This window comes from Chiloscyllium plagiosum, chromosome 9, assembly GCF_004010195.1.
Source record: "Chiloscyllium plagiosum isolate BGI_BamShark_2017 chromosome 9, ASM401019v2, whole genome shotgun sequence".
In the NCBI taxonomy this organism is placed as follows: Eukaryota; Metazoa; Chordata; class Chondrichthyes; order Orectolobiformes; family Hemiscylliidae; genus Chiloscyllium; species Chiloscyllium plagiosum.
The window spans coordinates 32,819,759-32,842,755 of record NC_057718.1 but is presented as its reverse complement, the minus strand read 5'-3'; the positions used below and the strand labels follow the sequence as shown (position 1 = coordinate 32,842,755).

The 22,997-nt window shown below is 37.1% G+C and overlaps 2 protein-coding genes across 4 annotated transcripts in view; one reads left to right on the top strand and one right to left on the bottom strand.

Moving 5' to 3' along the window:
• Positions 1–22,997, top strand: part of pigf (phosphatidylinositol glycan anchor biosynthesis, class F) — a 119,690-nt gene that overhangs the window by 70,404 nt on the left and 26,289 nt on the right. Inside the window, exon 5 of one of the 2 annotated variants that reach the window (XM_043695664.1) lies at positions 1,465–1,787. The exons of the other annotated variant lie outside the window; for it this stretch is intronic. Coding sequence (XP_043551599.1) covers positions 1,465–1,578 — 114 coding nt within the window. The 3' untranslated portion in view covers positions 1,579–1,787. Of the gene's footprint in view, positions 1–1,464; positions 1,788–22,997 lie in introns of those variants that run through there. 2 annotated transcript variants of the gene reach the window in all.
• Positions 913–22,598, bottom strand: rhoq (ras homolog family member Q). 2 transcript variants are annotated; one of them, XM_043695665.1, is made up of 5 exons: positions 21,816–22,581; positions 21,448–21,506; positions 15,933–16,097; positions 3,423–3,518; positions 913–2,210 (listed from the first exon to the last, which is right to left on the bottom strand). In XM_043695665.1, the coding sequence occupies exons 1-5, from the start codon at positions 21,958–21,960 to the stop codon at positions 2,055–2,057; spliced, it is 621 nt and encodes a 206-aa protein (XP_043551600.1). In that variant the 5' UTR covers positions 21,961–22,581; the 3' UTR covers positions 913–2,054. The 2 variants fall into 2 exon arrangements, with proteins under 2 accessions (XP_043551600.1, XP_043551601.1); XM_043695666.1 differs by lacking the exon at positions 3,423–3,518 and having other exon boundaries at positions 21,816–22,598.

Below are 22,997 nucleotides of genomic sequence, written 5' to 3'. Positions count from 1 at the left end.
TTACCTAACACTACGGGCAATTTAGCATGGCCAATTCACCTGACCTGCACATCTTTGGACTGTGGGAGGAAACCGGAGCACCCGGAGGAAACCCACGCAGACACGGGGAGAATGTGCAAACTCCACACAGTCAGTCGCCTGAGGTGGGAATTGAACCCGGGTCTCTGGAGCTGTGAGGCAGCAGTGCTAACCACTGTGCCACCGTTTGGTCCTGATGACCTTTATTGTAACTTCCTACAATTCAAGTTAGTGATCCTAGTCACATGAATGTTCCTGTGAAATTCTCTAAATGCAATTCCTCCTCTTACCTTTTTCTAAGGTATCAAAATCACTCCAAATGCAACAAATTGTTCCATTGTTTCAAAATTTTCATTTTCACTAAATATCTGTGTTCATTTATTTGATTTCCCCACATACAATTGAAAAGATGCTGACCAACAGTCATATTTCCTCTACTGGTTGCTTAGTGTATACCTTATAAGAAACAATCCCTTTTTCATAACAGCTGCAATTTAAAAACAAAAAAAAAATCAATTTCCATAACCAACATAAAATCAAAAGATGAATCTGGTATGACCAGCTTATCTACTGAAAGAGTCAAAATATCAGCAAATTAAAGTTAAACATCGGTCCTATGAAATAAGAACTGTGTCTGTTACCCTAAATCTAAATATTCTTGTCTGCAGTGGTATTTTATTTTAAATGATGTTTAGAATAAAGAGCAATCAGTTGGAACGGTGTGTAAACTTATAGCTTGTTCGTTGCCACACAGGTTTGCTAATCTTTATGGTACTGGTTTTACTCCTCTTGAAAAAGAGGTTGCATTCTATATTTTGCAGTCAAGAACAGCAGAAAAATAGAATGAGCATTCCCTCATTGGCATTAACAGGGTTAAATGATTTTACACCACTATACACTGAAATAATAACATTTATTTTGTATCAAACAACATTACAAAGTTGAATCCTCAGTATCCAGTTTCAGGACACTGAATGGAGAGGTGGTGGGGAAAGGAATCAAACTTTATTTTTTGATGTAGCTTGCAACTCTTAATGTTGCTGTATTTCACATTTTTCTACAGAAGAGGATGTTTCCTATAATCATTTTAAACTCAAGAAAAACCTAGATTAATACAGGTGTGGTATATAAGTTTTAGTGTTTAACATTCTTTAAGTAAACTTGCCAAAAGTAGGTGAACCCTACAGAAAATTGTCATAATTTTTAAGAAACATTGTGTGTATAAATGGCTGTAATGGTGAAAATGAAAGTACAAATTTTTTTTAAACTTGTTCCCCACTTGCAGAAAAGAACAGCATTAGGAAACAAATTTGATACTTTGCTATACAGATTTCACTTTTAACTTCTGATTAAAGCCAGGTTAGGCAAAAGACTAGTTTGTTTTAAAATCTGTGCTTAAGAGTTTCTTCATGTGCAACCCATCATTATGGTTGTTACTGTTCACAGGTGTGGCCAATTTCCTGTACACTTGGAGCAACATTTGGATTCACTATCAGTCTTGTCATCGCACCATTATGGATATACTGGCACAAGAAACACCTCACATACAAATGCAGATGATTTCAGCAGCTATTGAGAAGGCTCTAATACATTTGGTTAAACCAACTCCATTCCGAACTATGCAGAACCACATGTGGGTAATCGGCATCTCTCCAAGGCTTTATTTTGTAGAATAAAAATGTTTACTTTTCTTGAACACTGTTCCAGAACAGAATAAGTTTTTCTGTGGCATGCCTCAGATGATTTGCTTCCTAACTTAAGGGGGGGGGGGGGGGGAAGAAAATTGTAGCTTTTGCAAATGAAACAACCCCTGAGAATCTTTGACATTGTACTTTCCAGGGAAATAAATTCCTCCATATGACATCAATTTGCTATTATTTTCCAGACAGTACAAAACTTGTGCAGTTGACGATGAATCTAGATTACTTCCATCTTTAGCTGCAATGCACACATTATATGTAATACAAGCACTATTTTATAGTTGCTGGAGGGTTCTTCACAGTGGGCTGGATCAGCTTTTGTTCCTGTATCCTCACTCATGTGATCATACAGCAGTTTATACATCTTGATCCAAGTCGTTTTTTCAAAACATTTTTCTTTGGAGTTAGAATGGCTATTATGGCTTCATCAAAGACAGTCTTCAGTCCTTTCTGTGTTAATGCTGAACACTCCACGTAACAATATGCTCCAATCTGTCAGATGGCAAAAAGGAATGGAGTTATATTTTACAAATTTTGTTGCAATGGCAACAGAAAATTAGACAAATAGTCTGGAGAGTTATTTCATTTGTAAAATCTTAACTGAGGAAAACAACTTGAATGTAAAATTCAATTCCTCAATTTAACCAAAATCACCATATCTTCCCCATCATTTAAGTTTGCTTCCTCTGATTATCCTAAAGGTACTGACTTATTCTGCAGTGACTTTTCCAAATGGCTACACTCTGAACATAGAGCAGTAATTTTTAAACTGTGGGATATAAGGTTTGGCCAGTTGAGGCCCAATCAGCGCCAAAAGCTGCCTTGAAATCAATAAAGAAGGTGCAAGCTAGTTCTTTTGCTTCTGTAGCAAACCTGATCCTGGCTATAATCGCATTTCTTTTTGGTGAATTGCACCAGGTGATGAGACCTCAGCAAAAGAGGAATGCAACCATGCTCAAGCCCAGCTGAGTCACTGGCAATAAAACCCAGGAGGATAGATAGCAAACTGAGCCAAGGGAAATGGGAGAGGATGAGGAAAAACAAACATGCCAACAGTTTCCCAGTTAAACCTAATTGCTCCCAGCCTTGGAGTTGAACAAGCACAGAGTTAGAACTAAAATCTAAGCTGATTCTTGCATCACTTGGTGTCTAAGGCCAAACCTTGAATGAGCCTTGCAACTTAGTACATTTTGTTCTGCTGCAATTGGATTTACTCATTCAATTCTGCAGACATCTACTGCTAAGTAGCCTGCAGTCTGATTGCTGATTTCATTTAATCTAATGACCCGTTTATATTAACAATCACCACTTTCAGGTTCACGGTGCAGACTTGGTTGTATAAATAGCTACTATAATGGTCAACTGAGAATTGACTGCTCTTTTCTCAGCCCACACACACTCTATTAATAAAGCTTTGAACCTTGGTGTGGTTTTGATGAAAATGGGAGACTAAAAGAAATAAAAAGTCAAATTCAAATACTTTAGCATTCCTTCAAAGTATTATGGTAATGGCTCATCGAACATTTTAGAGAATAACACTGCTCTATGTGAAGGGAAAATACAAAGCTGTGAATCCTGGTCCTTTTTTTAAATAAAAGAATCAATATTTTAGAAATTTCGATATGCTCCAATCATTAGCATGTCCAGTTCAGAAAGTAACACTCTGTTGAATAGCAAAATCTGATCTCAAGTGAAACACTGTACCCCCTTTGCCAACTTCTCCCCTTGCTCTGTAGTCACAGGCTTTTCCTTCAGGGTATTTAGTCTAGTTAAAGTTCTTGGGTCATCACGAAGATCAATCTGAAAAACAATCCATACAGAATATGAATTTCAGACAAATTTAGAAGTCTGTTTGTTGCACATTTTCCAGATATTTCAAACAACTGAGCTTTTGCTGAAAATTAATGTTCTAAAGCTTCCTTTCAAATGGATTTCATGGAATGGGTCCTTCATTCATGGCACTTTGGTGTGGATCCAACTGGTTGCACTGCATATTGTTTTGAGTAACCAGGACTTAGAATTTTACAAGTTCAGGATAATATTGCACCAGTTAGCACTGGCTTTTGGTTCATAGAGATGTAAGTTTCTAGAGCTTAGAGTATCCATCTTCCTGAATCTTTACTTTTTCCTACTATTGTGACAAGGTGTTTAAAGAAGAAAATGACAATTTTTATTTTGCAGTATTACAATTATAGATATACCACTCAATGGAAGTTACTTTATTCAGTCAAAGTAGAATATTCAGTTGCTAAGCAAAATGCATTACCCTTAGGGAGCTATGAACTTGATGGAATAAGGGGATTGTATTAGTTCAAATTTGCTACAATCTTAGGATTTTAACATTACAAAATGCTCTTCTCCTCAGAAGCATATTCAGACAATTTTAAATCATTGAATGCGTACAACACTGGGAGGAAACCTTTCAATCCATTATGTCTGAATGAACAATTCACCTCATAGTACTCCCATGCCTTTGGCCTCACCACCCTGCCAGATTTCCTTTTCGGATGGAAAAATTCAAATGACCCTGTTTCCATCACATGCAGACAGTGTATTCTAGACCTTAACCACTTACTGCTTGCAGATGATTTTCCTCCATTGTTTCCTTTGCCAATTATGTAAATCTGTGCCCTTTGGTGATCAATCCTTCCACCAATAGAAGCCATCTTTCGCTCCATGGTTTAGAATAACCCTTACCAAATTTCCTCTTGACCACCTTTTCTCCAAGTCTTACCTCCTCTCACTTTCTACACAATTTACGTTCCTCATCAATTCTATTTTCCACACCCTTCCCAAAAGTGTGATACCCAGAAATGGTCAGTGCTCCAGGTGAGGCCAAACCAGTGTTTTAAATATTTTATTTGAATTATTTAGATATGTAATGGCACAGCTCTGAAGCAGATGAGTCGTGAACCCAGACTTTCCTGGCAGGGACAATATCACAATGTCACAACAGCCCTAAAGACCAGTGCTTTGTTCCCTTCTGCCTCTTTTGATAAAGCTAAATGCTTTATTATCTGTTCTCTCAAGCTTTCCTACCATGATAGCTGCACATGTAAACCCTGGTACCCCTTTACACAATACAACTTTCTCCATTAAATTTCTTATGCCACTTATCCCCCAATTCTAGCAATCTGTCTAGGTCCTCAGATTATTCTGTTCACAATTTACACTCTCCTCCACACAATTCACAATGTTTCCAAGTTCTATATCATTAGAACATTTTGAAATGTTGCCATTTACCCAAAGGTCTGGGTCATTAATAAATATACATCAGGAAAAGCAAGAATCCTAACACCAACATTTGGGAGCTCCACAAGCAACCTTTCTGAAGTACAAAAAAAAAATGTATACCAAAATGTTTCCCATCATTGATTCATATTCATGCTACTACTGTCCTTTTTATTCTACAAGATCTAAGTTTGCTCAATATTCTATTGTGCGGCATTTTATCAAGTTACCTTCATAAAGTTTTGGATACAACAAACAGCAATATTCTCAATCGGACACCTCAAAAACTCTAAGTTAGTTGAACACAATTTGCCCCTCTCAAATTTAATGTTGGCTTTCCTAATTAACCATTTAAAACCATAAGTAGGGGGAGTGGAAGGAAGGTCTTTCGGCCCATCGACTCCACTCTGCCATTCAATCATGGCTGATGGGCATTTCAACACCACTTACCTGCATTCTCTCTGTATCCCTTAATTACTTGCAAGATTAATAATTTATCAATCTCTGCATTTGAAGACACCTAACGTCCCACCCTCCACTGTGCTCCGTGGCTATGAATTCCAGAGGTCCACCACTCTCTGGCTGAAGAAATGTCTCATTTCCATTCTAAATTGATCCCCTCTAATTCTAAGGCTGTGCCCATGGGTCCTAGTATCCCCATCGTTTGGAAACAATTTCCCAGCGTCCACCCTTCCTAAGCCATGAATTATCTTGTAAGTTTCTATAAGATCTCCATCAATCTTCTAAACTCTAATGAATACAATCCCAGGTCCCTCAGACGATCATCATATGTTAGGCCTACCATTCCAGGGATCATCTGTGTGAATCTCCACTGGACACACTCCAGTGCCAGTATGTCCTTCCTGAGGTGTGGGGACTAAAATTGGACAGTATTCCAAATGTGGCTTAACCAGAGCTTTATAAAGTCTCAGTAGCATATCACTGCTTTTACAATCCAACCCTCTTGAGATAAATGACAACATTACATTTGCTTTCTTAACCACGGACTCAAACTGCAAGTCAACCTTTAGAGAATCCTGGACTAGCACTCCCAGATCCCTTTGTACTTTGGCTTTATGAATTTTCTCACCGTTTAGAAAATAGTCTATGCCGGTGTTCTTTTTTCCAAAGTGCAAGACCTCCCATTTGCTCACATTAAATTCCATCAGCCATTTCTTGGATCACTCTCCTAAACTGTCTGAATCCTTCTGCAGCCTCCCTGCCTCCCCACCTCCTCAGTATTACCTGCCTGTCTGCCTAACTTCATATCATCGGCAAATTTTGCCAGAATGCCCCTAGTCCCTTCATCCAGATCATTTATGTATAAAGTGACTATTTGTCCAAGTGACTATTAATTTTGTCCCAAATTATCATTTCTAAAATCCTCCCACTGAGTGAAATGAATGGAATGTTAGTGTTTTGGTGCAGAAGGCCATTTGGCCCATCTTGTCTGTACTGGGTCTGAGCATTTTGACTTGGTGCCAAACTCCTGCCTTTTAGTAAAAACACTTCACATTGGAGGGGTATTTAAATAGAAACAATGCTCTTTTGAATGTCTCCATTGAACATACCCCAGACAGTGCATTCCAGACTTTTAACTACTCAGTGAAAATGACTTTTCCTCACTTCGCATTTGCTTATTTTGCAAAACACTAAATCTGTGCTGTCTGATTCTCAATACTAATATGAGCAGAAACAATTTCTTCCTATATACTGTCCAGACCTCTCAATTTTGAAACTTCTATAAAGTCTTTTTAGCCCTCTCCTCTCCAATGAAAACAGTCATAGTTTCTCCAGTCTATTTTCATAACAGAAGTTTCTCATCACCAGAGCAATCTCATAAACCTTTTTTGCACTGTTTTTAATGCAGTCACATCCTGCTAAACGTGTGGTGCCCAGAACTGTACACAGAACTCCAGCCGAGCTCTAACCAGTGTCCCATTTAGGTTCAGCATAACCTCCTTGCTCTTGCACTTAGCTCTTAGTTATGAAGTGTAGAATACTGTAATCTTTATCATCAGCTGCCTACTTGTACACCTTTACTCCTAGTTGATGGGCAACGTGGTTGCTGAGTAGTTACCATTGCTGCCTCACAGTACCAGGGACCTGGGTTCGATTCCACCCTCAGACGACTGTGCAAATTCTACACAGACATTCTCCCTGTGTCTGTGTGGGTTTCCTCCGGGTACTCTGGTTTCCTCCCACAGTCCACAGACATGCATTTTAGGTGAATTAGGTGAAATGCAGGTTGACAGGGATAGAGTGGGTGGGAAACTCTTTCACGGGTCAGCAAGGATTTGATAGAATCTCCTATAGCCATTCGGCCTATGATTCTGTAGATTACACCAAGTAATGCAACGTTATTATTCTTATTCTTTGGCTCTAGCCAAATCAATTCTATCCTTGAAGCCTCCAAAGCATCTCCCATACTGCACAGCACTGCTCAAAAGAGCCTTTAAATTTTCCTATTGTCTCTAAATCATAGAAATTTATAGTATAGAAGGAGACCATTCAATCCATCATGTCTGTCCTGACTTCTGAAAGAGCTACCCAGCGAGTCTCATTCTCTTACCCCATCTCCGTAGCCCTTGAATTTCATCACTTGCAAATTCCTAGCCGATTTCCTTTTGAAACCTCGTATGGAATCAGTTTCCACCACCCTCCCAGTTAAAAGGTCCCAAGGACACTTTGACAGTGACTGAAACGTGTGTACAGTATATTGGGTTGGGGGGGGTGGGGGGCATACGTTGACAGGAAGGTGAATAAGTACTCAAGGAAGGTTGAGCTATGCTTTGTAGAAGAAAGCAAGGACTGCAGATGCTGGAGATCTGAGTCAAGATGAAGGGCTTATGCCTGAATTGTCGATTTTCCTGCTCCTCGGATGCCACCTGACCTGCTGTGCTTTTCCAGCACCACTCAATTGAGGTATACCCTGTATCGTTCTATTTAACTCAGACCTGCCCTTCCTCAAGTCAAGCAATATTTATCACTTCAACATAATAATCCAATACAGACTCTGGGCCTAAAACCGCCCGATCTTAATGAACCATATTCCATGCATTACATGGAGATACATGGAGTGACATTACATGTTGTTGTACATCTCTGTACCCACCCGAACAATGTCCCACAGCCATTCTGTGACAACGTTGACCCTAGCACCATGGAGGCAACACACCATTCTGGACTCAAAGTAAACTTACTGAAACACATATCTGTTCCCCTAACTAAAGAATCCCCTATCAGTAAGTAACACCCTTTCCACTTTCTGCCTCACCCCCTGAACAGACAGGCCACCCATGATGCCACAGGATTGGCTCTTGTTGTACACCTTTTATACTTCCTTTTGAACAAGGAAATAATGTCTGCAATTGTCCAAACCTCTGGCATTGCCCAGTGTCTTTGAAAACTTATAGCCAGTGCTCCTGCAATTTGCACACTCACTTCCCTCGGTATCCATGGATACCTTGTGTCTGGTCCTGCTGTCTTATCAACGTTAAGTGCAGACACCCTCTCCAATGTTATCAATCAATTTTAAACTCATGTGTCTGAATTACTTCCTCTTTCAACATGGTCTGGGCATATTTGGAAAGGACAGAAGTAAAATGTTCATTTAATACTTCAGTCATGCCCTCTATGTCTGTGTGCAAATATCCTTTCGGTTCCCGAGTTGGCCCATTCCTCCTCTTACCAGAATTTGACTTTTTAATATGCCTACTGAAGACATTTTCATTCAATTCAATTTTGTATTAGCTGCCAGTCTTTTTTCTCAGTCTGTTTGCTTATTTAATTTGCTTTCTCAATGCACCTCAATCCTTCAATGAACAAACTCTTGATTGTAGCAGTGTCGCAAGATGGTTTTTACTCAGTAGAACTGGTGTCATAAATATCATAAGACTACTGAACACCTTTTAGAAAATATGTAGTCAGTATTCAAGCATCAAGGTTGCATTGAATTACCCAATTATTGAGATCTCCCACCCCCCTCCCCACTAAAACTTGATCAACAAATTGACACCTGTCAATCATAATTTCAAATAAACTTCAAACAATGCTGTTACATCATGGTGCTTTCATTTGTAGAGATGGACAATGGTAATGTTTCAAGAATTCTGTAAATAGGCCTGCGTAGTGTAGGTCAAAGCATGACTCAATACAGCAAAAAAAATTTAAATGGGATTAAAAATCAAACAGTTTTGAAAGACTGGAACAATAAATCTAATTTTGAGAGAGAGTGTATAATTGAAAAGCTTTCCAAAATGACATAAGCATTTTCCATGCTTAGGATACAAATAGACCAATGAAAAATAATCTGACCCAAAGAGCAACAATGACGTTGCTTCAGAGACCAGTCTTTGAAATCTAGTTCGCTACTTCTCAATGTACATGCTAAACTCTCAATTATTTAACTCACGAGCAAACATGCCACCACTTAGATTACATGAAGCTCCTCTGAGTTATGCTAAAGGGAAAACAACTGAAATGCCACATGTAATCTATTAATGCAGGATTTGGCAAAACAAAAATCAACATTAAACATAGCAAAATTAAAATTTGCAATATGCACTGGAAAAAGATTGCTTCACATTTTCCTTTAAATTGCAATAAGCATGTCACAGTCAGTTATCATCATGTGAAAATGGTCAAGGACTGAGGGCAGATCAGCATCTGGTTCTATATTACAAAGACAGACTTTAAAAAAAAATCCACATTAGACTGAATATAAAACATCAAGTGCTTTGCATTCTGAAGATGCTAACAAGTGATTTTAAGGTTATAATCTAATTTCAAGTTTCAAAGGCATTCAAAACCAAGCATGCAAATATTGTGAACCCTTTGGTCAGATATCTGCCTTATGATCACTTCCAACTATCCATTACTGTACATTTTAATAGAGATTGAGATCATTTTAAAAGGTTCGAATGAATCATTCAACACCATCAGAAAATTTGAGGGACTATTGCTAAAACTGCCGAGTATTTTAAAGTCGCATTTTATTTTTGGTAATCAGACACATGAACAGCACCCAAAAGTCTACTTCACCTACTCAGAACACAGCCCTATATCTGATGAAAGGAAGACAATTATGAAACCTGGTTAAAGTGTTAAGAACTTTTTGCGAATTTAATAGACAGGAGATCAGTTTACACAGATATAAGCAAAGCACATATGGTTCCAGAATACCCATTAGTGAAGAATAAATTTATATTTTAAAAAATAAATTTGTGATATAAAAAGTTTGATACCAATATAAATCTTCATGATTTTTGTCAAAGCTAAATGGGAGCATTTTTAAAAAAAGCAAGTAATTCAGCAATGCCCTAGCATTCTCTGCAATGGAATCAGAAATGACTGCCCATTCACCATATGGTGATTTCTCTGTTGAGTTTTCAAAAGAGATATTCAGTGACTCAAATCAGAGTACATTAATCAGCAATGCAAATCAAAAAGAGTGCTGAAATGTGCAACAAATCTGTATCATTAAAGATAGATTAGGGCTCATTTCAATTTTAAAATTGTGTATTATCAACAGAAATTGATGCTTTAGTGTATATGAATGTACAATAATTAATTATAATTCAATCCAGCTTTTTTTATGGTCTTAAATATGTAGCAGTCTTTTTAAATAAGAGTGTGTTTTCAACTTTGCTGATATTTTGACTGTATGGATTGACAGATTTCAGAGTCAAATCACACCAACTCAGCAATGTTCTTCCATTAGCATGATCAAAGTTCACTAGCTTACTCACCTGCCGTCATACCTTGTTTTGTTACATTATTGTTTTAGTCATGTTACGGGTGCCCTGACATTTCTTCATGTTTGTTCCACACAGCAAGACTTATGTGTTAGTGTTACTTTGAACCTGATTGACGTGCTGTATTACAAATTTTGCAACAGCAGGGTAACAATTTCATATGAACTTTTGTTCATCAGAATTTTCAGATTTGAACACTTAACTCACCAGCGACTCACGTAAGTGCCCCAGTGCATCTTGTATATATAAAAGCTGAGTCAACAAATATTTTCTCCAGCAAGACCAAGATTATAAAAGAATAACCAAAAGTGTTGGAACTTGAGGCCACAAAATTGATGTGGTTGCCAGTAACGACAGCTGATCAGCACATGTTTGGAAACCCATGGTGACAATTTTCTTTCGAACATCGAGTGATAACAACTCACTCGATGGATATATCTGGGAGCACTTAACACTGATGTTTTCTTCCTAAACTTACCTTCTGCTTTAACTCAAGCATTGTTGGAGTTGAATGGCTTGTGCCCGTTTCCTATCAAGAACATGTTTGTGTTGGATAATGATGAAAGCAAGCATTTAAACAAGAAACAATTATAATTGTATTTGAAAGCAAAGTTAGATTGAATACTCTTAAAAGAGTAGATTCCTGTGTATGTATGATTAAAATACCTTGCCTTTGATCAAATGTCAAAATGTCCTGAATTGTCTGTGCACAAACTTGACCGGGAGGTAAAAGGAAAGTACTGCAGATGCTGCAAGTCTGAAATTATATGTTGGAGAAACTCAGCAGGTCTGGCAGCATCTACAAAGATAGAGACCAAGTCGGTGTTTCATATTCAATATGACTCTTCTTCAAAGTTCCAAAGAACAATCATATTGGTATTGAAACATTAACGCTGTTTCTCTCTACCAGACTTGCTGAGTTTCTCCAACATTTTTCATTTCTTTGAGGGTTGTTTACTACAGTGCAGAAATTCAAATGACTAGGTATTAGTTCCCACAATGCTGTATTCTTAGAATCAGTTTAAGCATCAAATATAAGAAATTGATTAATTCAGATATTCTTCCAATGCGAAGCCCCCTAATTGATTATTTTAAGGTTATTTTTTCCACACTTCATTCTTTAAAAAAAAAGGGGCAAATCCCAAACGTATCAAAAGATTTATGATGTGAAGGTGGGAGAGGTGAAATGATAAGACTCAAAATCAAAATGAAATAGGATTATCTTTCCAAAAGCAATGCTATCTAAGGCCCTTCTACTAATATGAATGTGTTTGGATAATTTCTTCCAAACAAACTCCCATAGGCCTTCATTAGTAAAACGTGTTAATGTTTATCTTTGATTTGGGTAAATTAGAGTCAATATTTTGACATGAATATATTCACTAGCATCATTTATAACTGAGAAAAGATTTTCGTCACCGTGATAAATAGACATCTGTGTTTCTAAACTTGTGACTGAATCTGATATTCTGTGAAACTAATGCACCACAAAGCTTTCACATTCATGCACATAATTATCACTACTTCTTCATTTTAAAAAAATATTACAGGTAGCAAAACAGGCCTTGATTTCATGCTGAGATTGGATTTCATGCACCCTGATGTAACTTCAGGGGGCAAACCCATCTCTGCTTAACTGCTCCATTCCCCATTTTAATTTTTCACATGACTGCCTTTTATTTAACCTGAGGGTGACAATGAGCAATCCTATGAAACAAGCCAAGGTAACCAAGACTAGCTCTGTACAGGATGCCATTATTGCCAAGGGATTTCTTAATACAGAGGAGATTCTCTGAACCAGCCTTTAGGATCTCATGGCAAATCCATCAGCCAGTCCTGGTGACTTAAAGGCACAGAACTGACTGATTACTTTGGAGTCACGCATCTTCCAGGAAATGCACATCCCAACAAGAGAGAATAGCAACATTAAAATTCACTGTATTCACCTTGTCTGAATCTAGAACCATATTGCCCTGGGTTCAACAATGTCCACAAGTTAATTCTGAGATGTTCTATAAAAGCTGTGCCAGCAAATTTCTAGTCCAGGTTGGTAAATAATTAGAGAAGGCTTTACCTCATTTTACCAAAGCATGTCAACGCTATCAGAGTGTACAATAAGAGTTAAGATGTAGCACCTGCAGGTATGAGTGCCAAGACAACAAAATTGCAATAATTGGATACTGTGCAGGTAATTAACACTTGCAGCCTTGACATACCTTCTACATTATCCATCCACCTTGCAGTGCCTACAACATGCAATGTTCCAACAAACTGAAGGACCTTGTGAACTCTCAGTCTCTACCATCCATAAGGACAAAGGTTTCAAATGGATGAGACATCCTGAACAAGCAAGCTTCCTTCGAATAAAACACAATGCACTACAGAGCACCAACTGTTCGGTCTAGTTCTCTGCACAGCACTTAACTATACCAAATAACTTGTTTCTTACTGCTAAGTTGGATCATGGCTCCTCCCTCAAATGCAGATGGATAACCAATATGAGAATAGTCCACAACATTCAAATGACCTTTGGATACTACCTCCTCTGAATGCCTAGGCGGGGACTTGGTCTTCCATTGTAAGACATACATGGACACACCCTTCATACTCATACCATCACAGGGACGTAGTCTACTGGCTGCAGTCTTCATTGCTACTGGTAAGAACCTACTTCATTGGTCAGACATGGGAATTATTTCGACTTAATACATTTAATGCTGTTTTCACAATGGAACAGACCCCTGAGAAAAGAAATGTAATATGATAATAAAATGCCTAACTTGATTTCTCAAAACATTTCAAAGCAAGCAAAATTGTGCATTACAAACTCCCTCAAACACCAATGTAATAAAGACTAGATAAGTGTTTATTTTAAAATGAGATGTCAATTGAGCAAAATAGTTGGATCTAATAATGAAGTACCTCTGAAGGTTAGGTTATAGATAAAGCAAGTTCCTCTGTCAAGTATGTTAAAATGTCTCATGGTCTTGTTTTTAGTTCCTTCTAGTTATTGTTACCCTATTTGAAAGGAAAATAGGTCTAGCACTTCAATGATATTTCATAAAACTATTAAGGTTGCAGGAATCAGGCCATTTGTCTGAGAATGTCTTCACCTGCTGTCTGAAAGAGCATTATGACTAATCACCATTCTTCTATCTTTTTCTAAAATCATGAATATTGTTTCTATTTAAATAACAATTCAGAGCTCTCTTAAATACCCCAATTGAACCTGCCCTCATCACATGTCCAGGAAATATTTTTCAGACTCTAAATACTCGCTTATTGAAAAAGTCTCTTCTCACAATTCTTTATATCTGTTCCCTCTCATTCTAGATCCTTTTATTACTAAAATACCCCTTAGAATAAAATTTAACTACTGAACTTTCTTCATTTTACCCCTCCTAAACACCGTAACTAAGAGTTTATTTAGGTGATCTGTTACCAGCCCTCTGCAATTGCCACTCTAGCTAACCAACAAAAAATATACATCATTATACATTCCAAGTTTCCCTCACTGTCATTAGATATGTAGACAAAACCAAAAATTCAACATACTGTTTAAGAATGGATCCTTCAAATCCATTAAAGGCATGGCTGATTAAACACCAAAACACCCATTGAGGGGTGACACCTAATAATATTCCAATCAGTCAGAATTTTAGTACACATATTATGGATAGTCCCAAACAGAATACCAAATAAAATTTAATGGTTTCTTCTAACTTAACAGAATATACTAATCCAATTTCACAGCACGTTTACTGCACTATATTTGCTTGTTGAATTCTTCCTTAGGGTAGATCCTATTTCAAGTCTCACGTCCAGTATTCAGAGCTGCTTTCATTTACAGAGTTATCTGGACTCTGTCCTGGTCTCAATCATTTTGATTCAAATGGTGGGAATACTATTATTGAGCTATTGGTCACTCAATATAAATGCATATATCCACTGGATGTCACTGCTTATTTAGAGAACATATCCTAATCTCTTCTTGTTGGGGCTGTCTGAACCAAGACCCAAATCTTTCAGCTTTTGACTCAGACAGAAATGTTATCACTACATCAAAAGCTTTCTCCCTAAGCTACATCAACCAACTTTAAATCTTGGCTTGAATCAAATGCTTTGCATCTAATATCCCGATGTCTAAAGAAACTTGATAGTGTGCATCATCATTAATCTACCATAATGGAAAAATAAAACCAAGTAAATTCGCGTATTACTTACATTCTAATTTATACAATAACATACATCTTGCCATATGTTTTTGTTCAAAATAAATTTTGTTTCCAAAATAAATTACTTTTTTGTCAAGTGACCAATTCAATACAAACTATAATCTTAAATGTTATTCGGCCATCAGGATACCATTAATTAAAAACTAAAAATTGAAAGAATTTTGCTAAAAATTGCCTCCAATGTCATTTAGTGATTTGTTTCATCTTGCCCTTATAAACAGATGTGTAAAGGTTGCCCACAAAGCTAAATTTAATCAGCTATCTCCAGTAAAAGCTAAGGTTGTGGCATTACTGAAGATTTATTGTACATCTTTTAGTTTAAAGATTTGCTGTATTAAGCAGCATTATTCACATGATTTAAAGATATCCTGGAGCATTAAGTGAATTAATGATATTTTGCAGCACTCAAATCAGTACCAATTTTTTTAATATCAATAATTTAAGACGTAATGAAGACAAAGAAAAGTTTAGGCTTTTTTCCTTTTCCCGTAATAATCCTTACGGGTTCCAGTGTAAAAACACAAGCTGAGCTTTACTCATTTCTACTATTCCATTCCCTCCCCCAAAAATCTCTTTGATCTGACAAAGTTGAACAGTCCAGGCAATAGGCCAACTGTAACAAATGCTGTTTCGTGTTCAACTAATGCAAAGTTGCAGCAGGGCAAATCAGCAAGGTAAGTAACGTGGGAAACACAGACGAAAGTAATTGCCCTTCCCACTAGATCTAACAAACCTTATCCCTCTCATGCCAAGTGATTTCAAGTTATGCCAATCAACAAACCAGAAACATCTGTTTGGGAAGTTAGAGCTGTTAAGAAAAGGCAATACAATATTTGACTAAAACTTAGGGAGTGGTACCCAGAGTCTTAAGTTGTAAGGATAGGAAATAAATCACCAATCTAAGCTTAACAAAGTTTGCTAGTAGTTCCTATTGTAGACACATTAGATATATGTTGGCTGGACGAGTTATATAAGTTTCCAAATAGATGTACCTGTGTTCCAACTAATAGGAATGGAACATTTGGTGCATATTCTTTAAGTTCAGGCACCCACTCTTCCCGTACGTTCTGAAATGAGGCTGGATTCACGACCGAGAAGCAGATCAGGAAGACATCAGTCATTGGATAAGACAAAGGTCTCAGACGATCATAATCTTCCTAAGGAATCCAAGTTATTGTAAATGTTAAAAAATACTGCAAATATTGGAAATATTGCATAAAAATAGGATGTGCTGGAAGCATGGAGCATCTCCATCTACATCTTTTTTTAAAAATAAGATGACCTTTCAGCTACTTCTTCCACTCAACGGTCAATACTCAAAACCATTTATTTCACTTTATAAACACTGACTGACCTGTGTACCATGTGCTTCGACCACTTTGTGCTTTCATTAAACAATTGTGTCCAAAATAAGGATTCAGGACATTTTGCATGATAAGAAAACCATTACAAACATTGTGCTTATATTCTTCTAATGATACTGTTTCAGACAAATTAATTTTTCATAATCGGAAAACCAGAAGCACACTCAGATGCGTAACAGGTATGAAACAGGAGAACTGGGTATTAATCAAGTACACACAATAATGGAAATTACTATAGTACTGACTCACATCTGATTGAAAAGATGCCTTACACTTTTTTAGTTGCTTCTCATGCAGGAGAGCAAGTACCAATTGCATAGTTTGCCTAAACAGAGTTTTAATATTATTGCCCAGTGAGTTATTTCAAGCCAGTGGAGTTGTGGCTATATGAAAGGATAAGCTGTCACAATGTCCCAATTCTTGGTTTTGAGTTTTTAGCTTGGGTGTCGAGTACCAAATAAAAAAAGAATTCAAAGGCAAGACTCTTCCAAGAAACATTTCATGAGGAGACAATATTTTTTAATCCAAACTGCTCGATTGAAATCAGGTACACAACTCCAAATAGGGAAAACGAAGAACAGAAGCAAAGTTGATATTGGAGACATGGTTTGTAATATTTGGGTAGTCAAAAAAGCATCTTCCTCTAGTTCAATAGTCTACAGCCAAGGATAAAACTATGGAGTCGTACAACACAGCTCCTTCTGCTCCCTGGCCAAAGAGTAAGGTTTGGGGTTTATAAGTTGACAGCATTGCATAACAGGGTTTTATTTAAGCACTATTGAGACTCATCTGTAAAAAGACTGGAGCTGCTACTTACTTAAATCGCTTTTCACAAGTTGGTAACTCAATAATAACAAAAACTAAAATGCTCCAGTGCCCATAATATAAATTAAGGAAGTCAATAAAACATTTTGCAATTTTTAAAATTAATTTTGCCACACAAACCAAAAGCAATTATAATACTATTCTACAGCCCGAAAGCAAGTCCTTGAAGGTTTATTCTTAAATTGTCCAAACAAAAACTTTGGTTTAGAAAAAAGTGATATTAAAAACATTTATTGTATATTATCTCAAATACTTTCAATTCTGTTTAACAACGTATTCCTGTTATTTTGAAAAACTTTGCACAGTACATTCACTCTTCTTGTGAAATTATTAATTTTGAGTTTATGAATATTCAAATTCTTCCACTCAAAAATAAGATTTAAAGTTATTAAAAGTCAGTTAATTAAGCTTTTTCCTAACCAATCAAGACATAAATTAATATCAATTATTTGGACTGGAGATTGGGCAGAGAAATGTTTTCTGTCAAGGGAATAACATTGATGTGATCTGACAGTTTCTGTTTTTCAACACTCGTTAGATGCAAGGAAAGAAGGGGAAGGTGTGGAGGGGAAGAAGGACAAATCAACTATGAATTTCCCCTAAAGGGCATCTGTTCAATTCATTTACATTATATATGATAGAATCCACCAGCGGAAGCTGCTGGAGCAAATGGAGTCTCAACTCACAACTTCAAAGTTTTGACAAGCAATTGAAACCATTGCAACTGGAATGGTATTAAAGCGTATTTAAATGTGAAGTTAATGTAACATAATTCAAAACATCTAGAACTGAAAATGTAGTGTTTGCACGGACTTGCTGTAAAAGTTTCCTACAGAGTTAGGAGAAAATAAAGAAAAGGTTCATTTAATTAGTTTAAAGGCTACTCAAGATTTAAAGCTGTCCAATTCAAAGAAAGATATTTAAAACCCCTCTCAGAGGCTTAACTTTGGAAAGTGTTGAAAAATAAGACCATTAGTTTATAGACATAAGGCTGCTCTGAAACATAATGCATATATATTAAAGTGTAGAGAAAAAAATTCTCTAATATAGAAATTATAAGTTTAATCTTTTAGCTTTAGGAAAAAAAACATTGCAGTAGAATATATGAATTTAAAATAGTTGGGTTACCAATTGTAAAGTAATTGACCATCTGTTGCTTTCATGCTCGTACACTTAATCACGGCAGGGTGAGTCAATCAAAACCATCTGCCTGACACAAAAATAGATGGCGAGCATGTGGTCGCATTCCAACAAATATCAAAATGTCAATACATTGATAGCTAGGGAACGGAAAACTTGGTGAAGCGGTGTTTCACAAGTATTTTACACACAAAAAGAAGACTGAATGTAAAGGTTTTATTGATTGCAAAAAACCCAAGTATAGCTTTCAAGCTTATTCAGTAATTATAGTTAGTCAGCATATAAACATTCTACTCTTGACAAAACTAGAAATACAGCAGAGCAGTTTTTTTTCAGATCGTAACATTAGGGTATGGCTATTGATATATAAAAGTAAAATACCACCAATCCACTTTCACCGCCCCTTCTAATCAGCCCACAAACCAGATCCATACTAGCTGAGGCCATGCTTTCTGCAGATGTTAATAGGTCAGAATGTTTCAGCAGGAAACAGTCTCTTGCAATGAATGCCTGCTGCTACCTTTCCAATTTTCCCCATTATAACACAGAAACCTTTCTTTCTAAAAAAAATGTTGTGGTTACAATTTCCACTAGTTTACTGGAGTAATTTCAGTACAATTTAGATAGAATCAGCCAGACCAGCGTAAAAGAGTGGAGAATCTGAGAATGAAGTTACCCCAAATTCATTTTTAAGTGTTCCTCCCCTCCCTCAAGTTTTCTGCTTGTTCAAGATTCAATTTACCCAGATCTAGCACTGTCCACATAGTGAGCATACCCTTGGACAGATCTGCAAAATTCCATAAAATTTGCTGACTGAGGAAGGAACTTCAAATTAGACTTCTTTTCTTCAGCACATGGACATGTTTCCAAACAAAATTATTCTACTCACTATGAAACTGAACTGTATACAACAAAATTATTAAAATGATTCTGTACAGTTTATTTCAAACAGTAATTTTAAAATCAGAGTATGCATAACTGGGAGACTGGACAGCCTTATTAAAATTAAGCCCATTCTCATGTGCTATCTTGGTTATCAAAATCCCAGTTTGGACTGGTTAATCCAATTTTACTATATTGTTCAGGTAGCTTGTTTAAAAATGTAATATTTTAAAGTGTGGGCTATTGTCAAACTTTAAGATTTAGCAAAGCAATTCATTAATATCACAAGTGGATCCAGTCTTCCTTCATACATGATAGTAAGGGATTGGGATCTCATAGACCGACTTCCATAGACAAATTTCTGAGAAGTTACACAGACCAAAAATCACTGTTACAGTCAACATAAAGTCCATGTGTCACACATGAAGACCAAACCATGAGTCCAGAGCTGCAGAATTTGCTATTATACCTTTAAATATATTTGTTTTGAAAAAAAATGTTGCTTACAATATTAATCGAGTAATGCTGAAATACTTAACTTTCCACCCAAATAAAATGTAATGTTTTAAATTTGAAAAGGCCATGTTTAGGAGAATTAATGAAAAGTTGTGCTGATTAAAATGAGCGTAATCAGCAGTTTAAAACAGCCAATTTCTTGAGTAGATTAACAACTAACTTGGCATTAACCACTAAAAATAAACTATGCCTACTTGTAATGTAACAATTACATGTTACAGATAACAGGTAGCTGCATCTTTTTTGTAAGATTAATTTTTGCAAACCATATTCTTCATTAAAAGGGCTTAATTTGAATTTTAAATAGATTTTTAAAAGCATTAAAATTTGCATTACACATTATATAAACTTAAGAAATTGTACATAAATGGGCAAAATTATTTGCATACACAGGAAATGGGAAGAGTAAAAACACAGCTAGAGCATACTGGTCATTCATCTCAGATTGAACAATACCGGAGAAAATATTGCATACCTGATTTTTTTAAAAAATCTACTCTTTGATTCTATAAAGGCACACATGGTCATATATTGAACTGAATGATAGAATTTCCAGCAATTTTAGATGCAGCTCTATTTCCTTGTGGAATTTTCAAAATTTACTGTTGTCTCCTGCACCCTCACCCCCCCACGCATATAAAAACTTACCTTTTTACACGAAGCACTTATCTATTAATTTGAATTCAATAGCTCATAATTATTAATAATATTACCTATCCTTAGCATAGCCTGGCTCATATAAAGTCAAACAAATGAGGATTTATTTGCACATTTTAACAAGAAACTCTCAAATCCAAAAACATATATTATCAAATCTCAATATCTTTCTGACTTATGATGTACTACCATCACTATCATCCAACTTCATCAGCTCTTCTTTGGCAAATCACCATTTCAAAAGAAAAATGCTACCCTGATTGTCAAAGGGATTTTTTTGTCAACTTCTACTCAAAACATTCTTAAGCACCAAAGTGCTGAAAGTCCAAATGGGACATCTGGAGAGTTGGTGAATGATGGGTTCAATAGGATATTTCCTTAATCACTGAAATTTAACAACATAAAACTAAGCCGAGCCAAGGATAAAGAAGGAAATAGGGTTATTTAAGAGTTAAATTAGACACAAAGAGAAAAAGAAAAAGTAAGAGTGATTAAGTATGAAGGGAAAACCAAGATGAAGAAGAAAAATAAAACACTTAAAAGCAACAAACTTTAAGAACATTTTACTAACCATGGGGGTGAGGCTCCCAAGTTTTCAATTGTTTCTTTTATGACCCTTTAAACTTGAATTTGAATTGTAGAAATATATACTTTGTTAATAAAGCATCCTTAAAGTGTGAAATAGCAGTCATAACTTTCTGTGGAGAGTTCAACTCATACCTATGGAACAAGTCCAGCAATTTCACAAGGAGGCTTGATTGGGAGTTTCAGTTTTGCAGGCGAACAGTGATTCACAACTCACGGCCTAGTGCTTCCTCACCACAAATTGCTGGGGGTGAGGGCGATGGTGGTGGTGGTTTAGGTATTAGATGCAATGATGACTATTGTGCCATTCTTTCCCAACCAGTATTTGGGATATTGGCACTTTATGTCATCACAGCTTTAAAAAAACCTTCCCCAGGGAATTCAGCTCAAATAAAACAACAAGACATTTTCACTCAAACTAAGTAAACAAGTCATGTCACATTCTGTTATTACAGATTGCTACACTTCCCTAAACTAAAACACATATCTTACAATATACATAAGGCCAGAAAACGTTTACTTTTTTTTAACATCTTACCTGTCCTGCGGTGTCATAAAGTCCAAGCAGATACTGTTTACCTCCCACAGTGACAGTGACTGGTCAAACAGGAAAAGAATATATATATATATAACTAGTTATACGAAAATACTACAGTAACTGGCACAATAATGTCGCAAATGTTTCTAATTAATAGCGGATGGAACATGCATCCAAAAGGCAGACGTCTGATTGAAAGACTATAGCCAGACAGTGAAACTTTACTAAAACTTTCCTAAAAAGTTTGCGTTCAGCTTTAGGAGCTGGGATCAACTCGTAAACATCAAAAAAAAAGAAATTAAAACTTACTTCAATTCTTTTTTAAAAAAAAATAAATGCAGCTAGAAATTTTTAAAGGAAATAATTACCCGCATAATGGTCGAACACAGTGGGCACATATTCCTCTGGAAAAGCATCGTTCGCGTAGCTCATCAGCAAACAAGTTTTGCCCACTGCCCCGTCTCCGATCACCACACACTTCAGCATACTCCTCGGACCTGTTCCATTGGCCATGGTGCGGCAGCCTCATTGATTCGGCATCACCTTCCCACCAGGGCATGGCAAAGGTGCCATTTTCCACATGTTCAGGCTGTTCTGTGCTTCTCAAACAAATGCATTCCAACCTCACCACCTCCCTCCCAACCCGCGAACAAAAAGCCAAACGGGGGCAAAAAAAACCTTTAATGTTAACAAGATGAAAAGAGTACTGGCGGCGACTTTCCTCTCCGACTGATTAGATGTGTCAAGAGGACGAGCGCTGACAACATAGAGAGCTTGCTCGCTGCCCACACTCTCAGTTAGCTTCAAACAGGAGAGTTTGCCACATCTGGATTCTCTTCCCGCTGCAGCAAGCGGAGGTGAATGGCAAATCTTTACCCTAAAAAAAACTCTGTGCCTCCCTCCCCACTCCAGTCACTTTTCCCCCTGCGTGCCTGGCTCCTCTCTGTGTGTGGATGTGTTGAGTGTGCCTCCTATCCAAACCCCCTCCTGGCCACTGGCCACACTCCAGCTGCATTGTACAAGCAGCCCCGAAGTTCGCTTGGCCGGGGAGGTGGGAGGGAGGGTGGGGATTTCGGCTGATTGACAGCCCGCTCGGCCAGCCAGCAGCCCACATCGGCCGGCCTGAGCCAATGTCGAGAGCGCTAGGGCGAGTGCTTCCCATAGCACAAACCGAGGGAGAGAGTCATTGTATCACTGCTGCAGATATCATGTGACAAGAAAGTGACCTCATCCATTCCGAGCAGCGCTGAGATTTAAAACAAGAGTCACAGCGACACTGCCTATAAAGCTAGAATACCATATGTAAGATCCTCTTCCTGTAGACAAAAGACTCGCTAGAGATATAATTATCTTTCACGTCGTTGTATTGTTGCGAACCGATCATGTTACTTTTTAACACAACGTCACAGCAATTGCTGGAGTCTTATTTCAAACAAGGAGATTCCGCCTTAAGATTCTTTCCATTGGATTGTCTGTGTGTGTGTGTTGTACAGTCTGCACTGTTCGTCATTAACTCGGGAAATCGCCTGCCAAATCCTAATGTAACCCCT